A 16,777-nucleotide genomic window follows, 5' to 3' on the forward strand; every position below is an offset into this window, starting at 1 on the left:
ATGGCAGCACAAGGGGGGACAGGAGGATGGCAGTAGAGGGAGGATACAGGGTCAGTGGGACATGGGGGACAACGGGGACAGGGCAGCTGGGATGGCAACATACTGGTGACACTGGGCTCAGGGGATGGCAGCACACAGGGGACACAGGACAGGGATGGCAACACACAGGTGACACTGGGGTGGTGACAGATGCAGGACACTGGGCACAGGGCACGGCAGCACACAGGTGACACTGGGGTGGTGACAGATGCAGGACACTGGGCACAGGGCACGGCAGCACAGGGAGATGGCAGCCCAAGGGGGGGGCACGGGGATGGCAGCACAAGTTGGGGACACTGGGATAGCAACAGGGACAGAGGGACACGGGGGGACAACGGGGACAGGGCAGCAGGGATGGCAGCACACAGGTGACACTGGGATGGTGACAGATGCAGGACACTGGGCACAGGGGATGTCCACACACGCCACATGTCCAGGTGGCCCATGGGGGACACGGGGTGGTGACATGACACAAACGGGACACAGAAGGCACACGTGGCACAGCACAGGGGACAAGGGGCACTCCTGGCAGTGCCCTGGGGGTGGCAGGAGGGACACGTGTCAGTGTCACATATCTGGCCCCAGCAGGACAAGGGACGGGCTTGCAGCACAATCCCAGGGAGCTTCCCGTGTCCCCTGGTGGCCCTTGGACTCTGGCACTGGGACAAACCTCATGTTCCCAAAGTCAGGAATGTCACCTGTCCCCTCGCAGCACCGTCCCATGGAAATTCCCGTGTCCCTTGGTGGTCCCAGACTTTGGCCCCTGGCACTGGGACAGACCTCGTGCTCCCAAAGTCAGGAATGTCACCTGTGCCCTCACCAGGCCATGCTCAGGAATGTCACCTGTCCCCTTGCCAGGCCACACTCAGCTAAAGTGACCTGGGCAGGGAGTCAGTGGGAAAAGAGGGATGAAATCCATCCCAAACCAGCAATTCCTGGATGATTCCTGGTTATTCATCCTGGTTTTTTTTTGTAGGGAGTGACTGGGGTCTCTAAACCTTGGGAAATGTGGCTGGAAACACCCTGAGACCTTCATTCCAGCCCCAAAATTCAGGTCCATGTATTGAGTTCTTTCCTTCCGTGAAGGATGGGGGAATCATGGAATTGTTTAGGTTGGAAGAGATCTTAAATATTTCTCATTCTAATCCCCTGCAATGGGCAGGGACACCTTCCACTTGGCCAGGCTGCTCCAATATCCCAAAATCTCCCATCAAATCCCCCTGGAGAAGCTGCACCCGAGGGAAAAACCCACGACCCCAACGTGCACTCCCAATGTTCATCTTTATTAGTTCCAGGTTCGGATGAGGGGGGATACAGTTTTCCCTTCTAAATCTTGTTAAAAGCAGCAATATCCACGCTCTGCACCTGGAAGGGGACAAAAGCTGGAGTCATCCAGGTGTTCCCAGGAAATCACACCTGAGTTCACCCCCCTCCCATGGCTTCCAGGCCCTTCCCACATCCCATTCCAAGACTTACGTAGTCCTCGAACTTGGTGATCTCCTCCTCCAGGATGTCTGTGCCGACCTTCTCGTCCTCCACCACGCACTGGATTTGGAGTTTCTTGATGCCGTATCCCACTGGGACCAGTTTGGAGGCTCCCCACACCAGCCCGTCCATGTGGATGGAGCGGACGCACTCCTCCATCTTGGCCATGTCGGTCTCGTCGTCCCACTGGAAAAGTGGGAATTGGGAGGTTTTAGGGTTTTCCTGGAGATCAGCAGCTCCAAGGGGGTATCCAGGTGACATCTCTGGGAATGTCACAACTGATCCAAAGTGCCCTTTCTTGGCTGGAGAAGGCTCCAAAAGACCTCAGAGCCCCTTCCAGTGCCTCAAGGAGATCCAAGAAAGCTGGAGAGGGACTTTGGACAAGGATGGAGTGACAGGAGAAGCGGGAATGGTTTTAAACTGGAATAGGGTAAGAATAGATGGGATATTGGGAAAAAATTCCTCCCTGGGAGAGTGGTGAGGCCCTGGAATGGAATTCCCAGAGAAGCTTTGGCTGCCCCATCCCTGGAAGTGTCCAAGGCAACCTGGGATAGTGGAAAGTATCCCTGCCTATGGAATGAGATGGGATTTAAGGTCCCATCCATCCAAACCCATCCCAGCCTTCCATGGCAAGAAAATCCCACCCGGCTCCAAGCCTTGCTTGGAATTCCACAGGTGCCACCACCACCCTCTAGGGCGAGAGAGGATTCCCAGCCCCACTCCCAGAGCTCCCAAATTCCCAGATCCACTCACCGGCTTCACATCCAGCAGGATGGAAGACTTGGCGATGAGTCCCGGCTTCTTGGCCTTCTTCTCCGCGTACTGCCGGAGCCGCTCCTCCCGCACCTTGGCGGCCTCCTGGTCTTCCTCCTCATCGTCGCTCCCAAAAAGGTCAATGTCATCATCATCATCCTCCTCGGCAGCAGCTGGCTCGGATTTCTTGGCCGGCAGCTCCACTTTTTTGGAGGGAACGCTGAACGGCTCCACTTTCTTCACCGGATCCGAGGGGTTTTTTTTTAAAGGGGGAAAAAAGAGGGAAAAGATTAACCTGGAGTTGCCAAAAAAAGCTCAGGAATGGGAATCTCCGCTGCTCGGGAACACGCTGTGGGATTTATGTGGATTTATCACAACAGGATGTTTGTCCACGTGGATCTTGGGTTATAATTCCTAGAGAAGAATTCCAGCGTTTTTCCAGGGCTCACCTGGGTTGGAGGAACAGATGAGGGCTGGTGGGAAGTTGAGGATTTCTCCAGAGCGTTCAGGCGGCTTTCCAGCTTGAAAATGGCCATCTGGAGGTCGGCAACAACTGGGAAAAAAAAGAGGGAAAAGTAGGAAAAATGACCTTAAATTCCCAGGTCTCCAGCCAGGACTTCTGGAGAAGGAATTCTCCCACTCACCACTGCGGAGGTTCTGGTTTTCCACTTCCAGGTGGGAAATTCGGGACAGGAGCTCATTTTGGTCACCAGCAGCTCCAGGGGAGGTGGTGCTTGCACTCTGCAACGAGGAAAACCAGGATGAAATGGAATTGTTTCCCCTCCTCCTGGAAAATCCATGCAGCAAAGCAGGGTGGTGTCTTGGGGGAGAGAGGAAGTTCGGGAGCTGAACTAAAACCAAGGATATTTTCTCTGAATTAGGATAGAAACTAATGGAGCAGCTCTATAAAATGAAGCATGGACTAAAATCCCGAGGAATTTCAGCTGGCACCAAGGAGCAAAGGATAAAAAAATCACTCTTCCCACTCTCAGATCCCAAAATGCCACTAAAACCACATAAAATTTGTACAAAATTTCACACCAAGCCCCTTAAAAATCTTGGTCCCCTCTCCCAACCCACTGAGGGACAGGAATGACCTGCCTAAGGTAACACTGGGAAAGCTGGAATGATCCCAGGAATTCTACACTCCCACCTTCCCCAGCCCAGCCTTTAATTCCTGACAGTTTCAATCTGCTTTAACACATCCTGAGGGAATAATTACTCCAACTCTGGTTTCAATGGATTTTTTGACAGCAAAAAAAAAAGAAAAAAAAAGCTTTTTTTTTTTTTTTTAATGCTAAGGAGGTTCCTCATCCATCAGTTTCAGGCAACAAAGGGAAAGAAAATAACAGGATTTGCCCTTGAGTTGTCATTTCTAAGTGAAGAGAGAATAATTTATTCTCTTTTATTCCAGTGTGGAATCTCAGCAGTCACGTAAGATGGAAAGAGGGAAAAGCAGGGATAAGATGAAGAATGCAAGGCACAAGGAAAGATCTGAATTGTGGAATGGTTTAGGTTGGGATTTTAAGGATCATCCAGGTTCCCCTATCCCAAGCTGTTCCAAGCCCTGTCCAATTTTGCCTGGGACACCTCCAGGGATGAGGCTGGGAAATATCAAAGGACAGGAAAAAATTCCATCTCTGATTCCTGGATTCAGGCTCAGGAAGGCGAGTGCAGATCCCAGGACACTGAGCTGGGATCAGATCCCATTATCCAGGTTCATCCCAGTGCCACAGGACACACCCTGAGGAAGGAGAACTTGCTCCATCTCCTCATCCCACCAGATCCTCTCCCGTTTTTCCACAGGCTCCATCCATGCAGGGCTCACTTACAGAGGAGCGTCCCGACTGTTTCTTGGGACGGGCACAAGGAGCCTCCTTGCTCCGAGCAGGGGTCTTCTGCTGCAGGGTGGGAAAAAGGTTGGGAAGATGGGAAAAGGTTTTCGCAATTCCAGAGGGAACCCAAGCGCGGGGAAGAGCCGCATGCAAGGGGAAGTTAGGGAGCGGTGGGAAACAGCTCTGCACTGCAAACATTCCCCCAGGAATTCTGGGATCTCCTCCGTGAGCATCCTGGTGCGTGCAGGGAGCTCGTGCAGCGCTGTGGGCTCACCACACCATGCCAAGTGCTCCAAGGATGGAAATCATGGAATTACAGAGGTGGGAAAAGCCCTCTGAGCCCATCGAGTCCAGCAGTTCCCCCAAGTGCCACATCCACAGGGATGTCAAATCCCTCCAGGAATGGGGACTCCACCTCTGTGCCAGGGCTGGACAGCCCTTTCCATGAGGAATTTTCCCGATATTCCAGCTAAATTTCCCCTCTGGTGGTTTCCTCTCATCCTGTCACTCCCTGGGAGTAGATCCTGATTCCCACCTGGGAATGCTGTCAGGGATTTGTGGAAGTGAGAAGGTTCCCCCTGAACCTCGTGGTTTTTCCAGGCTGAGCTCTCCCAGCTCCCACAGCTGCTCCAGACCCTTCCCAATCCATTCCCTTCCCAATCCATTCCCTTTCCCAATCCATTCCCCTTCCCAATCCATTCCCTCCCCTGGAAACTCCAGCCCCTCAATGTCCTTCTTGTCACAAGGACTCAAAACTGATCCCAGATTTGGAAGTGTCCCAGCAGTGCCAGCATGGGGGAGAGGGAATTTCTCTTTCCTATCAGTAATAATTCCCTAAAAAAAAACAAAAAAACAAAAAAACAAAAAAAAAAACAAAAAAAAACAAAAAAAACACCAAAACAAAACAAAAAAAAAAAAACCAAACAAAAAAACCACAAAAAAAACAACAAAACAAAAAACAAAACAAACAAACAAACAAACAAACAAAAACCAAAACCAAAACTCCTGGGATTTTTGCTCTTCCCACTTTTCTCACAGTGTAAATTTGGGGGTCAGGAATACAAGGAAGAAGTTTAGGAATGCCCTAAAGTCCAGCCTGGTTATCCAACATTAATGATGATCCTTGAGGGAAAAGCATGGGAAGAGCAAGGGATTCCTGTCCCAAGCTGAAGCAATCAAGAGATCTTAACTGGAACCCATAAGGCAATGCAAGAGGCACAACCATATCCCAAATCCCAAAAAATTATGGAAAAATTGCCTTTGTAAGACTGTGAGATTTTCCCTGAGGAGAGGATGCTCCAAGCTCTGGGAATGTGGACACCACACCTCCATTATAAAACCCATTCCCTCTTCCAACTTCCAGCTCCACACAAGCATCCATGAATTTTTTATCAGGGATAAGAACTCAAAATTCCCAAGGTGGGGAGTTCCCACAGCATCACCTCCCTCCTTCCCTCTGCACTCTTGCACAAAATCCTCAAATCCTTTATTTTTAATAATTTTTGTGCTGAACCCGCCTTAAGGCTGCAGCCTATCTCAAATATTCTGGACACAGAAGTGCTTGGGAAAGCTGGAATTGTGCATAAAATTAATTATCCAAACAAATCAAATCCCTGGGAATTATGAAGGGCACAAAACAGGACTTTGGCAGAACAACTTGGGATATAAACATCTGTTATTCCCTGAAGTTTGAATCCCTAAAATACGTTTTAAATATCAAAAACAATAAAATTTTTTTCTCATGTTCAGGTGGAATTTCCTGTTCTACTTCCCGCTTTTCCTCATAATCAAGGAACTCCAGACTCCCATCATATTCCAAGTGCTCATTCCTACGTTTTATGAAGCAAACTCAGCCTGAAATTCCCAGCAAAAAGGCACAAAACTCCCATTTTCCAAGTTTTTCACAGCCAGCTCTTCCCTTGCCACATCCTAAAACCCCTGACAATAATTATGGAGGAAGGAAAGACAAAAATCCTGGGATTTTTGCTCTTCCCACTTTTCTCACAGTGTAAATTTGGGGGTTGGGAATACAAGGAAGAAGTTTAGGAATGCTCTAAAGTCCAGCCTGGTTATCCAACATTAAAGATGATCCTTGAGGGATATTCCAAATATTTTTCAGCCACGTGGAAGATCCAACCCCTTTCCCAGGAACAAAAAATATCCAGCAATTTTTGACATCTTACTCTAATTCCCCAAAAAACATCTCCAAACAATTTATATCCCAAAATTCCTATCCTGGCTTTGGGCTGTTGCTTCACCAATTCCCCATTACAGCACCTGGATGATCCAAACTTCTGGGATTCCCTCCCAAAAAAGCTCTTTAACAGGAGTCAGGAAAGAAATTCCTCATTTTTGGCAAAACACTCGGGAAGGTGAGGATGAGCAGCACTTCCAGGTGATTTGGGTTTGGATTCCCTGTCCCTTGCCCAATTCCAGAAGTTTCTCCCAAAGTTACCCTGTTTGGGATGGGGAGCTCCTTTAGCCGTATTTTGTTAAATAAAATGAGCCAGTTCTGGAAAATTTTTCCTAATTTGTCTGAAATCCTGATTCCTTACATTCATGTCTGGCTCCTTTCTGCTGGTGTAAGGAGGAATATGGAATATTCCCTTTGGGAAAGGAATTCCTTGTTATTCCCTGATATTGGACTGATCAAAGATAGAAACTGAGGGTGCTTGGGAATTGTGAGGCCAAATAATGGAAGAATTCCTTTGGGAGTCCCACTACAAGGCAGGAAATCAAAACACCTGGGCTGAATTCCATGGATTTTCCTTTCCCATAAAACCACTCGTTAGTATTTTAACTTTCTTTTACAAAAAATGAAGATTTTTTTTTTTTTAATGGTCTTGTCTGCACTCAGCACAAAAACACCTCCACAAAGTAAATTAATTCCTGAGCTCCTCCAGGATGCTCCAGCCTCGGAGCTCGTAGCCAAGCTGAATTCCCTGGATGCAGCAGATGGAAAACACAACTTTTTTGGGATTTTTTTTTTTTTACATCCCTTAAAGTGGAAGCAAAAGAGGGAAGAGAAGGTGGCAGCCCAGTGTATCCCAAAAAAAGCCACACGCTCAGCCAGTTGGAACCTGTTAGTTAACACCCATGGGAACATCCCACCAGGAAAAAAAAAAAAAAAAAAACCCCAAAAAAAATTTAAAAAAAAAGGGAAGGAAAAGCCCAATTCAGGGAATTCTCAGAACCCAAATCCAGTTTGGATTCAGATTCTCTGAATCCAAATCCAGCGCTGCGGGTGAGCAGCACGCGGGGACGGGGCAGAGCTGCACTGCACACCTTGGTCTTCTCCTCCAGCTTCCAACCAAGAAGCCAAATGATCTATGGGATTAGAATTCCATAAAAAGAAGAAAAAAAAAAAAAAAACACAAAAAAAAAAAAAAAATGGGATGCAGGCAGCCAGCTGGTGAGAGCTTGGGTACTCACTCCGGCCAGCGATTTCTGGATATTCTCCCTGGCTCTGGCAATGTCGCGGAGGATCGTGCTGGCTCCGTTCTCCTGCAAACAGCGCAGAAAGAACCAAGAGTTTCTTTTTTAAAAAAAAATATTATTAAAACATGGGGGGGACAAAAAAAAAAAAATTCATCAGGGAAGTTAAAAAAAAAAAAAAACAATGAAAGGAAGGAGGAGCGAGGGAATTGGGAAAATTGGGAATTGTGCTTTTTTCGGTGATTTTTGCCTCAAGGATTGGGGCTAAATCGGGCAATCCCTGGTCACGTGTCCAGAAGGATCATCCAGTCAAAGAGCTTTTAAATTCCCTATAATTACCCTGAAAAGTTTGGGATGCTGCCAGAAGGTTGGAGTGACTCCAGAACTCCTTAAAAACCCAGGCTCTGGCAGGATTTTTCCATGTTATTACCTGAGTTCAGGCAGGAAGTGACAACCCTGACTCTGCTCTATCCAGAGGGGTGGGACACAGAACACCTGGAATTTTTTTCCCTGTGCTCCTGCTGCCATGCCTTAGCCTGGATTTCAAATTTCCCTGCCTGGAAATTCCACCATCCATTCACTCCCTGCCTTTCCCAGACTGCAACCCCCCCACCAGCAAGACCAGAGATGTGAAATTTCCCACAAACCCCCAAATCCTGAATTCAACAGAAAATAAAGGAGAAACAGCCTGGACACATCCAGGTGGGCTCCACTTCCTGCTACTTCCAAGGAGGTTTTAGGAATATTTTTTCCATGGGGGAAGTGGCTGATAAATTCCTCCAAACATCCTTCAAACCCCCTCTCCCAGGCCAAACTCCTTCACTGGAAACTCCTGATGTGCCTTGAAATAGCTGAACTGTTCCAAGAGGTTTTCACCCCAAAACCCACTTCCAGCACTCATCCAGAGCTCCCAGATTTTTTCATCCCCAGTCTCCCAGGTGCTGTGCCAGCACCTAAGCCAGGATGGGCAGCAGGAATAGCTGGAATGTGCCTAAAAGTTAAAATTTCAGCAAAAAGCTTCCCCGTGAACGCTTGGAAAGAGGCACTGAACACTCAGCATTCCAAAGGCACCGGCACAGTTAGGAGCAGGAAGAGGTTAGGAAAGCTCTGAACCTTGGAACAGGAATAATTTTGGGATAATATTGAAGCTGGAAATATTTTGGCTCAGCAGGATCATGCTTCCCCTCCCCAACTCACCGGTACCACCAACAGCCTTCCACTGGAACACCTGGAATATTTCCAGGAACACAAAGAGAGGGATAAAAAAATCCCCACCCCAAAAAAAAACTCTTTGCAGCTGTGGTGCCTCTGTTCAAACTTTAGGTTTGTATTCCCTTGGAATATTCCAAAGGACTGCTCCAAAATGGAAGCAAAGCAGAATTTTCCCTGGATGAAGGGGGCAGGGATGCTCTTTGCCAATAAAATTGGGGATTTGGGGATTTTCCAGCTCAAATTGTGCCCCCACAGATCCCAGCAGCCTGGAAAAATTTAGGATAACTGCTGGAAGCTGGGACTGGTTCACCTGTTAGAAAGGCACCTGATCTCCCAGTTCCTTGGGATCAAATCCATCAAATTCCACAGGAAAACAGCGGATTAAAAAAAAAAAAACCCAAACGGGTCTTAAACAGCTCAGAGAACTCCAGGAAGACTTGGGGGGAAAAAATAGAAAAAAAAAAAAAAAAAAAAAAAAAAAAAAAAAAAGAGCAGAAATCCCACAAAAATCCAGGAGGATCATGTCCTTTGACTTACTCTGGAATTCCTGGGGTTGGGAATTACCTGCTGGCGGGAGGAGCCACCCACGGGGCCGTTCATCTGCTCGTAGAACCTTCGCTCGGCGTCGTCGTACTTGAACTTCTCGAACCAGATCTTGTCGTGCAGGAAGTAATCCACGGCCATTTTCCTGGGAAAATATCCACCAAAAAAACAGTGAATTCCTGCCGGGATTGGAGGTGAAGGGCTCGCCGGGAGCTCGGCTCGGCTGCGGATTTAAGGAGCCGGGATCCTCTTAAAAAAGCAGGACGGATTAATCAGGCACCTGCCTGACCTGGCGTGGAGCGGGGATGGGATGGATCAGCTGATCCTGACTTTATCCCACAAAAAAAAAAAAAATTCAAAAAAATCAGGATTTTCTAGTTCATGCTAAGGAAAATGTCTTGTGTAGGAGAACAGGAATGGAATTGGAATAATGGAATGGTTTGGGCTGGAAAAGACCATAAGGATCATTTGGTTCCACCCCCCTGCCATGGGACACTTTCCACTATCCTGGGTTGTTCCAAGCCTCATCCAGCTTTTCCCTGGATATTTCAAGGGGTGGGGAATCCACAAGTTCACTGGGAAATCCTGATAAAAAATCAGCAACACTTGGAGGGGACAGACCTGGCACTACATGGAAAAATAGCAGAAACCCCCAAATCCTGCTGGGAAACGGGGAATTTTTATGGAGCAGCTTCCAAAGGTGGGTTAAATTAAATTAATTTGAAGGGAAACAGAGCTCTCAAAAAAGAGGAAAAGAGGAATTGCCCTGAATTCCAGCAAGGCACAGGGACAGAAGCAGCAGAAGTTTGAGAAGGTGGAGAGCAGCACAAGAAAATTCTCCTCATCATCCCAAATCCCACAGTTTTCCATAAAACACTTCCAGGGAAGCCAGAGATGATTTTCCTGAAATTAAATCCCTCCTTATCTCATCTACCCACTTGGAAGAGGCCAAAGGCCACCACACACAGGAGCTGCAGCAAAACCACTTTCCACACCCAAATCTCCAGGACCTGCTGGAATTCCAACCAGGATCATTCACAGAAAACCTCAAATACAGACAAATTTATCCCACTTTTTCACAGAGACACGTGGATTTTCCCAAATATCCAGTTATGACCAACTAAAGAGGAAATGATCCCAAACAGGACCAGGTGAAAAGGAATTTGACCCCTAAATCCCCCTTGACACAAAGATCCTGAAAGCTTCCCAACAAATCCCAACGAAATTCATGGATCAGAAGTGTCAGAAATAAGGACGGATGCTCCAAGAATCTTTTTTTCCAGGAATATCCGTCTCTACCTCAGCTCTGCCTTTGGAGAAGATCCAAGGGCATTCCAAAAATTCCAAATATAAATTCCCTTAAAAAACCAAACTACAGCACGTGCTCCAGGCTGATTCCCTAAATTGTATTCCGGTCACTTCCAAACCTTCTTCCAGCTGGCTCCTGGTTATGATGCTGATTTTCACATGGAATGAGAGGATGGAAAGGAGGATGGTGCTGAATCCATGCAAAAAGGGGGATAATGAGCTCACTCCCCAGCCCTGCCTCTACACATCTACAGCTCCACACAAACACAGCCTCCATCCACCAGAATCCCTCAGGAGAAGGGGAATTCCTTGAAGGATTTTCCCCCCTGCCCACCAGGATCATCTCCAAGTCCACCCAGTCTTCTCCACATGCAAATTCCTTCTGGCTCAATCCCGACCCGGCTGATTTTTGGATTTTGTTTTTTTTTTTGTTTTTTTTTTCCATGGGTGTTACCCCCAAAGAAACTTCTCCTACTTCGTTTCCACAGCGGGAACGCTCGGAGCAGCTGGATGGGAGGGATTTCCTGCAGCAGATTCCTGGATCCCTGTTTTCTCTGCTGCTCTGGCCGCTTCCAAGGCAAAATATCTGGATTCAGCCCTGTCGTAGGTCACCTTATTCAGCCACACGGATTCGCTGTCCTTGTGCAGGAAAAAGCAGGTGGGATTTTCCTTGGGAATATCAGGGAGCTCAGGATTGGTGGAGGCGATTCCCGTTTGTTTCCCAGGGTTGTGGTTCTTGGATGTTTCCGGGCAGCCCCGTGGCTGCTGCTGGGTTTTATCCAAGGGGTGCCCATCCAACATCTTCTCATAAAAATTCTTCTCGGCGTCGTCGTAGAGAGGCTTCTCCAGCCACACCTCGGATGCCAGAACTTCCCAGTTGGAAATCTGCGGCTTCCCGTTGACCGTCTGCTGGTCGGAGCTGGGCAAACTGGGAACAGGAGAGTTGGGAATGCCGGGAGCCAAGCCCGGAGTGGCAGGGGTGGGCAAGGCCGTGCCGTAGCCCTCGTCCGGCGTTCCCAGCCTGGAATTCGCCCACACGGATGGGATGGCCAAGGCGTTGGGAGGAAGGAAAAACTGGGATTTCTCCATGAACGCCCTCTCGGCCTTATCGAAGTCAAGCTTGTTGATCCAAACCCCTTGGACGACGTGGTGACAGGCGGAGAGGTTCCCATGGGAGCACGCCGGGAGCATCCTCACCTTGGGAATATCTTGGCTGGATTTCGACCTGGTTACGGCAGGAGATTCCTGAGCCCCATTCCCAGTCTCAGGCGATTCCCAGCTCTGGGAACCCGCCAGTTTTACCCTGTAGGCGTTCTCAGCGCGGTCGTACAAGGGCTTCTCAAACCACACGCGCTCCGCCGACATTCCCGCCAGGATCGCCTCCAGCTTGGAATCCTGCGCCTTGGGCTTGGGCGAGCGCTTCCGCTTCCGCTGCTTTTTGCCATTCCTGGGTTTTTTCGGGTCCCCCTTGAGCTCGCCGCCCTCGATGGAATCCTCGGGGCAGATCCCGTTGACGGCCTCGGGCTCCGGCGCTTCCCGCTCGGCTCCGTCGCTCCGGGCTTTTTCCAGCCAAACCTTGTCCGCCGAGCAGGGATTTTTCCGCGTCCTCATCTTCCCGAAAAATCCAACGGGGCAGCATGGAGAGATAAGCACAACAAATGTAGCGGCAGCACGGCAAAGCAAGGGCATGCAGGAGATGGGTTTTTATCCATTGATATTCCCAGGGGAAAAAAAAAAAAAAAATCAAATATTCCGTTTATTTCTCCCTTTTGGGATAAGTTTGAATTCCAAGGAATTCAATGCGGCCGAAATCGCTATTCCTCCTAAAATATTCCTCCCAAGAATTCCCCTAATTATTTCAAATTTAAGGCAGGAAAAAAAAAACCCCACAGGATTTTGTTCAAATCCTTGGGAATTATAGGATATTATTCCAAGTTAGTGGATTAGTAATTAATTGTTACTTATTCCCAATTAGGCAGAATTTTGGGAAAACTGGCTCCAGTTTTTGAGATTTTGGAGGTTGTTGTTGACTCCTGATTGGGTTTTCACAGTAAAAGGCAGCTGCTGAAAAACTGGGATTGGATTTTGGGATATAATCCAAGCTACTGGCAAATTAAACTTGTCCAGGAGCTGGGAATCTCGTGATTAATTCAATAATTAATTAATAAAAATTGACAGACTGCCAAATAAAATTCCCAGACAGATGAAATATCCTCAAAGGTTTGTAATTCCAATAATTCCTGGAAGATTTTGGAAGCCTCAAGTCCAAGGCTTAACTTTAAATTTCAATTTGATTTTCAGTTGTCATATAAATTAAATTTAAAATTTATTAACTTTAATTGAAATTTTAATTTAAAATTCATTGGCTTGAATTTAAATTTTAATTTGAAATTTCCACATAAATATTTTCTTCAGGTCTTGAATATTTCCATTTAAATTTATATATTACTAAATCAAAGCTTTGCCTTTAAACATTTAAACTGATAGAGTTTAAAATATTAATTAGATTCCAATTAGACAAATTATTAGAAATGGCAAAAGCAGATTTTTCTTTTTTTTTTTCTCCTGGAGTTGGAAAACTTTGATACAGCTAAAAGTGCTTAAAAATGGAGATATCAATTCTTAATTTTAAAAAATCAAAATTAAAGATTATTTTGAATTTATTTTACATTTTTCTTTCTTTTATGGAGCAATAAATTCTTGTTAGAACCTTTACACAGAAATAAATTTGCTATAGTAAATAATGAGATAAATAATAAAAAAATCATAGGCTTTTCCATAAAAAAATTATACAATTTATTTCTTTTAAAACCAAATTTTAAATTTTTAAAAATAAATTCAGAATTTAATTTTTCCCCATTATTAATTATTTTTTTAAGTGATTTTGCTCCAGTTTTTAAGCAGCTCCAAGCCCTGGAATTGGAGCCCTCATGGATGAGGTGAATTTTGGAACAGGAATTCCATCATGAGGAACTCCCAGGAGATTTCTTCCCATTGACAGAGCTAAAATTAATTTTAAAAAACTCTTCAACATGAATTATTTCCAAGAAAACTGCAGGAATTTTTCTAATAAATATCCCACTGGCGCTGACATTCCCGGATTTTCCAGAATTCCCAAAAAAACACACGACAATTAGAAGGTACTTACTTTTTTTGCTCCTATGACAGCATTAAAAAAAAGAAACAAACACAGGATAAATTTAGAGAAAAATTCCAATTTCTATGGATGCAGCAGCTCCTCCGCCAAAAAATTAAATTAATAATTAAAAGGTTAATTAATTAATTAATTAGAGCTCATTAACTTTTCAGAACTCCATGAAGTTTATGAGCCAACACCACAGAAAATGAGTTTATTTTCATTTTAATGACAATGAAAGGAACATTATTGTGATGTTATCCAAAAGGATTTTCCCATCCCAGCAGCCTCAGAATTCCCAACCTGCCATCCCACTCCTGGCATGTGTTGATGGAATTCAGGATCCCAAATTTTTGGGTGATTCCAAACATTCCTGCAGGAACTTTTTGCTTCCATGAGCAGCCAAACCTTATGGTCAGTCCTGAAAAACCTCAAATTTCCAAGGAAATAAAGCTTCTAAACAAGGAAAAATTGGGAAAAGAAAGTTATTTTTCTTCTGTGTCCATCAGTTTTCCTGGAAGAACCTGGGGAAAAGGAATTTTAATGACACAAACCATCAACTTTCAACATTTTCCACTCAAAATTGCCATTTTTACCTCCACAAACACAAAGTTTCAGGATTTTAAACCCCGCTGTGGCGTTGGGAATGTTCTCCACTGGGAAAAGTCACAGCCCAGAAATTCAGGATGAGCTCAACAACAGGGAAATCAAAATAAATCAAAATATTAACACTTGTATCTAATATTTTATCCATTTAAAACCAGAGCTTCTGCTGTTTTTTCCAATCCAGCTGGAATTTGGCTGTTCCTAAAATTCCTGCTGATTTCATTCCCTAAAATTGGCTCTTCCCTAAGTCAGATCCTTATCATCATCTTATCACCTTGGCTATGAGACAAAGCTCCACATTCCAGGAAAACACCACAATTCCCACTCCTGATCACCCAAAACCCACAACTTTCTGCTCCAGGCTGAAAATTCCTAGTGAGACAATCATGGATACGGGAAATCAGCAGAAGGGAAAGACTTGGAAAGTGTCACCTTCAGGAGAAATAGGGAAAAAAAAAATAAAAAAAAGAGTTGGGAATGAACAGCTCAGGTGAGGAAAAATCCTGCCTGAAGGTCAGGGAGAAATCTGGAAAATAATTGCAGGAAAACAGCTCAGGAAAGGGAATTTGTCATCCCTAAGGATTGTGATGCTCAGGATCCCAATCAATCCCGAACCATCGCTGACCTGGATGCGACAGAACAAATCCATGGGGGATTTCTGGGAACGCCGATGCGGCAGCCTCAGCAAGTTCAGCCAGGGATGGAAATCCCTCAAAAACCCCGTGGAGCACAACGGCAGCAGCCTCTGCCCGCTCCCAAAATAGGCTGGAAATGGATCCCTCCCTCCTGAGCACCGGGATCAAAATAAAACAGGGAGAGGAGGACAAACCCCGCCAAGGTGACGGAAATCCGGGAACAGCAGAACTCAAGGAATGAGGGACAGGTGAGATAAGCAGAGCCCGGGTGCACCTGGAGTTGATTTTCCAGGTTTCCCAGCTCTGGGGAAAGTTTGGAAAGGCAGCCAAGGGGGTTGGGATTTGGGATGGATTGGCTGCTCCGTGCCAGGACACAGTTTCCCTTTGCAGCAAGTGACTGGACAAAAAAAATTCCCAGGAATTGGGGGAGGAGGAGCGGATCCCTGAGGCACCTGGGGAAGTGTGGGATCCCGCAATTCCCTTCCCTACCAGGGCAGGAATAACACTGATCCATTTCCCCACCACCCCCAATCCAGACTTGAAGAGGTGAGGCTTTAATACATCAGGAATATTCCCAAAAAAAAATCCCAGGAAATGGGTCCCCAAAATCTATGGAAAAACCACAAAGGTTTAGGGAGAACCCCAGTATGAGCCCACCCACCCCTTACCTGTAACAGCGAATTCCTAAATCCTGGGAAAGGAAAAGGACCACAAAGACATGGTCTAAATCCTAAAATCCCCCTTTTCCTGTGCCTGGCAAAGGGATCTCCCAGATAATGAGGGAATCTCCCACATCCTCTTTTTTTTGGGGGTGTGAGGGGAGGAGAGACCCCACAGGGAATGCAGAGGGGGTTTCCACATGCCCCTTCCCAGAAATTTTGAGGGAAAAGGAACTTAGAACATTGGGAGTGGGGAGTGGCACCGCAACATTCCCTGGGATTTTAAGTAGGGAAAGTAATCCCAGGAAACAAGGGCATCCCCAAATCCTTTCCTTCAGGACTCTTGGGGACTCCCATGACCCCCTATGCTAACCTAATAAAGGGAAAGGGACCGAACATGGGGAAAGGGAGGTCACCCCAGTATTCCACAGGATTCCAGGCATGGAAAAGTTATCCCAAAAACCAAGAACACCCCAAATCCTCTCCCTCAGGACTCTGGGGGAATGGAATGGACCCTAAAGACAATGGGAGGATCCCCCCAAACTCCCTTTTCTGAGGCTTTTACAGGGCGTGAGACCCCCACATCCAAGGAAGGATCCCCAAAATTCCCCTCTTCCCACCACTGTGAGGGAAGGAGCCCCATTCCCTATGAGGAGACCCCCAAATCCCTCTTTCCGCAGGAAAAGTGCCCTGAAGAGAACAAAAGGGATGACCACAACCTCCTTTCTGGGGATTCTAAGATGATAAAGGAACCTTACACACCCTAAAGGGCCCCCTAAGCCCCTTCCCCCCATATATCATGAGGGCCCCCCCCACCTCACGCCCCAGAGGGATAAAGGACGCTCCAAAGACCCCCGAAACTCCCCCCACCGATGCTCAGAGAGGGGGATAAAGGACCCTAACAGGGGGTATAAGGCTTCCTAGGGGCTGGAAGGGGCTGCAAACCAGGACTCACCAACAGCTTTGACCCCTTCAGGGCCCTCCGCTCCCTTTGGCCGCCGCCGGGATAGAGAGGGGCGGCGTGCGCCGCGCGGAGGGTTATGGGGGAGGCGCGTACCACACGTGGCGAGCGGGGAGGTGGCGAAGGGGGTGCGCTGCGGGTAGACAACGTGTGACACGCACAGAGCGGGG

General features: G+C 46.9%; 1 protein-coding gene across 5 annotated transcripts; it reads right to left on the reverse strand.

Annotated features, from left to right (window-relative positions):
* Positions 1–1,301: 1,301 nt before the first annotated feature.
* On the reverse strand, positions 1,302–16,737 carry EEF1D (eukaryotic translation elongation factor 1 delta). Of its 5 annotated transcripts, XM_064706779.1 has the most exons (10): positions 15,656–15,663; positions 11,086–12,221; positions 9,324–9,447; positions 7,545–7,616; positions 4,110–4,178; positions 2,922–3,018; positions 2,727–2,830; positions 2,278–2,514; positions 1,516–1,710; positions 1,302–1,404 (listed from the first exon to the last, which is right to left on the reverse strand). In XM_064706779.1, the coding sequence occupies exons 2-10, from the start codon at positions 12,219–12,221 to the stop codon at positions 1,366–1,368; spliced, it is 2,073 nt and encodes a 690-aa protein (XP_064562849.1). In that variant the 5' UTR covers positions 15,656–15,663; the 3' UTR covers positions 1,302–1,365. The 5 variants fall into 5 exon arrangements, with proteins under 5 accessions (XP_064562849.1, XP_064562852.1, XP_064562850.1 ...); XM_064706782.1 differs by lacking the exons at positions 4,110–4,178; positions 11,086–12,221; positions 15,656–15,663 and adding an exon at positions 16,602–16,737; XM_064706780.1 differs by lacking the exons at positions 4,110–4,178; positions 15,656–15,663.
* Between the last annotated feature and the right edge of the window lie 40 nt (positions 16,738–16,777).

The sequence above is a fragment of the Zonotrichia leucophrys genome, chromosome 2, assembly GCF_028769735.1.
Source record: "Zonotrichia leucophrys gambelii isolate GWCS_2022_RI chromosome 2, RI_Zleu_2.0, whole genome shotgun sequence".
In the NCBI taxonomy this organism is placed as follows: Eukaryota; Metazoa; Chordata; class Aves; order Passeriformes; family Passerellidae; genus Zonotrichia; species Zonotrichia leucophrys.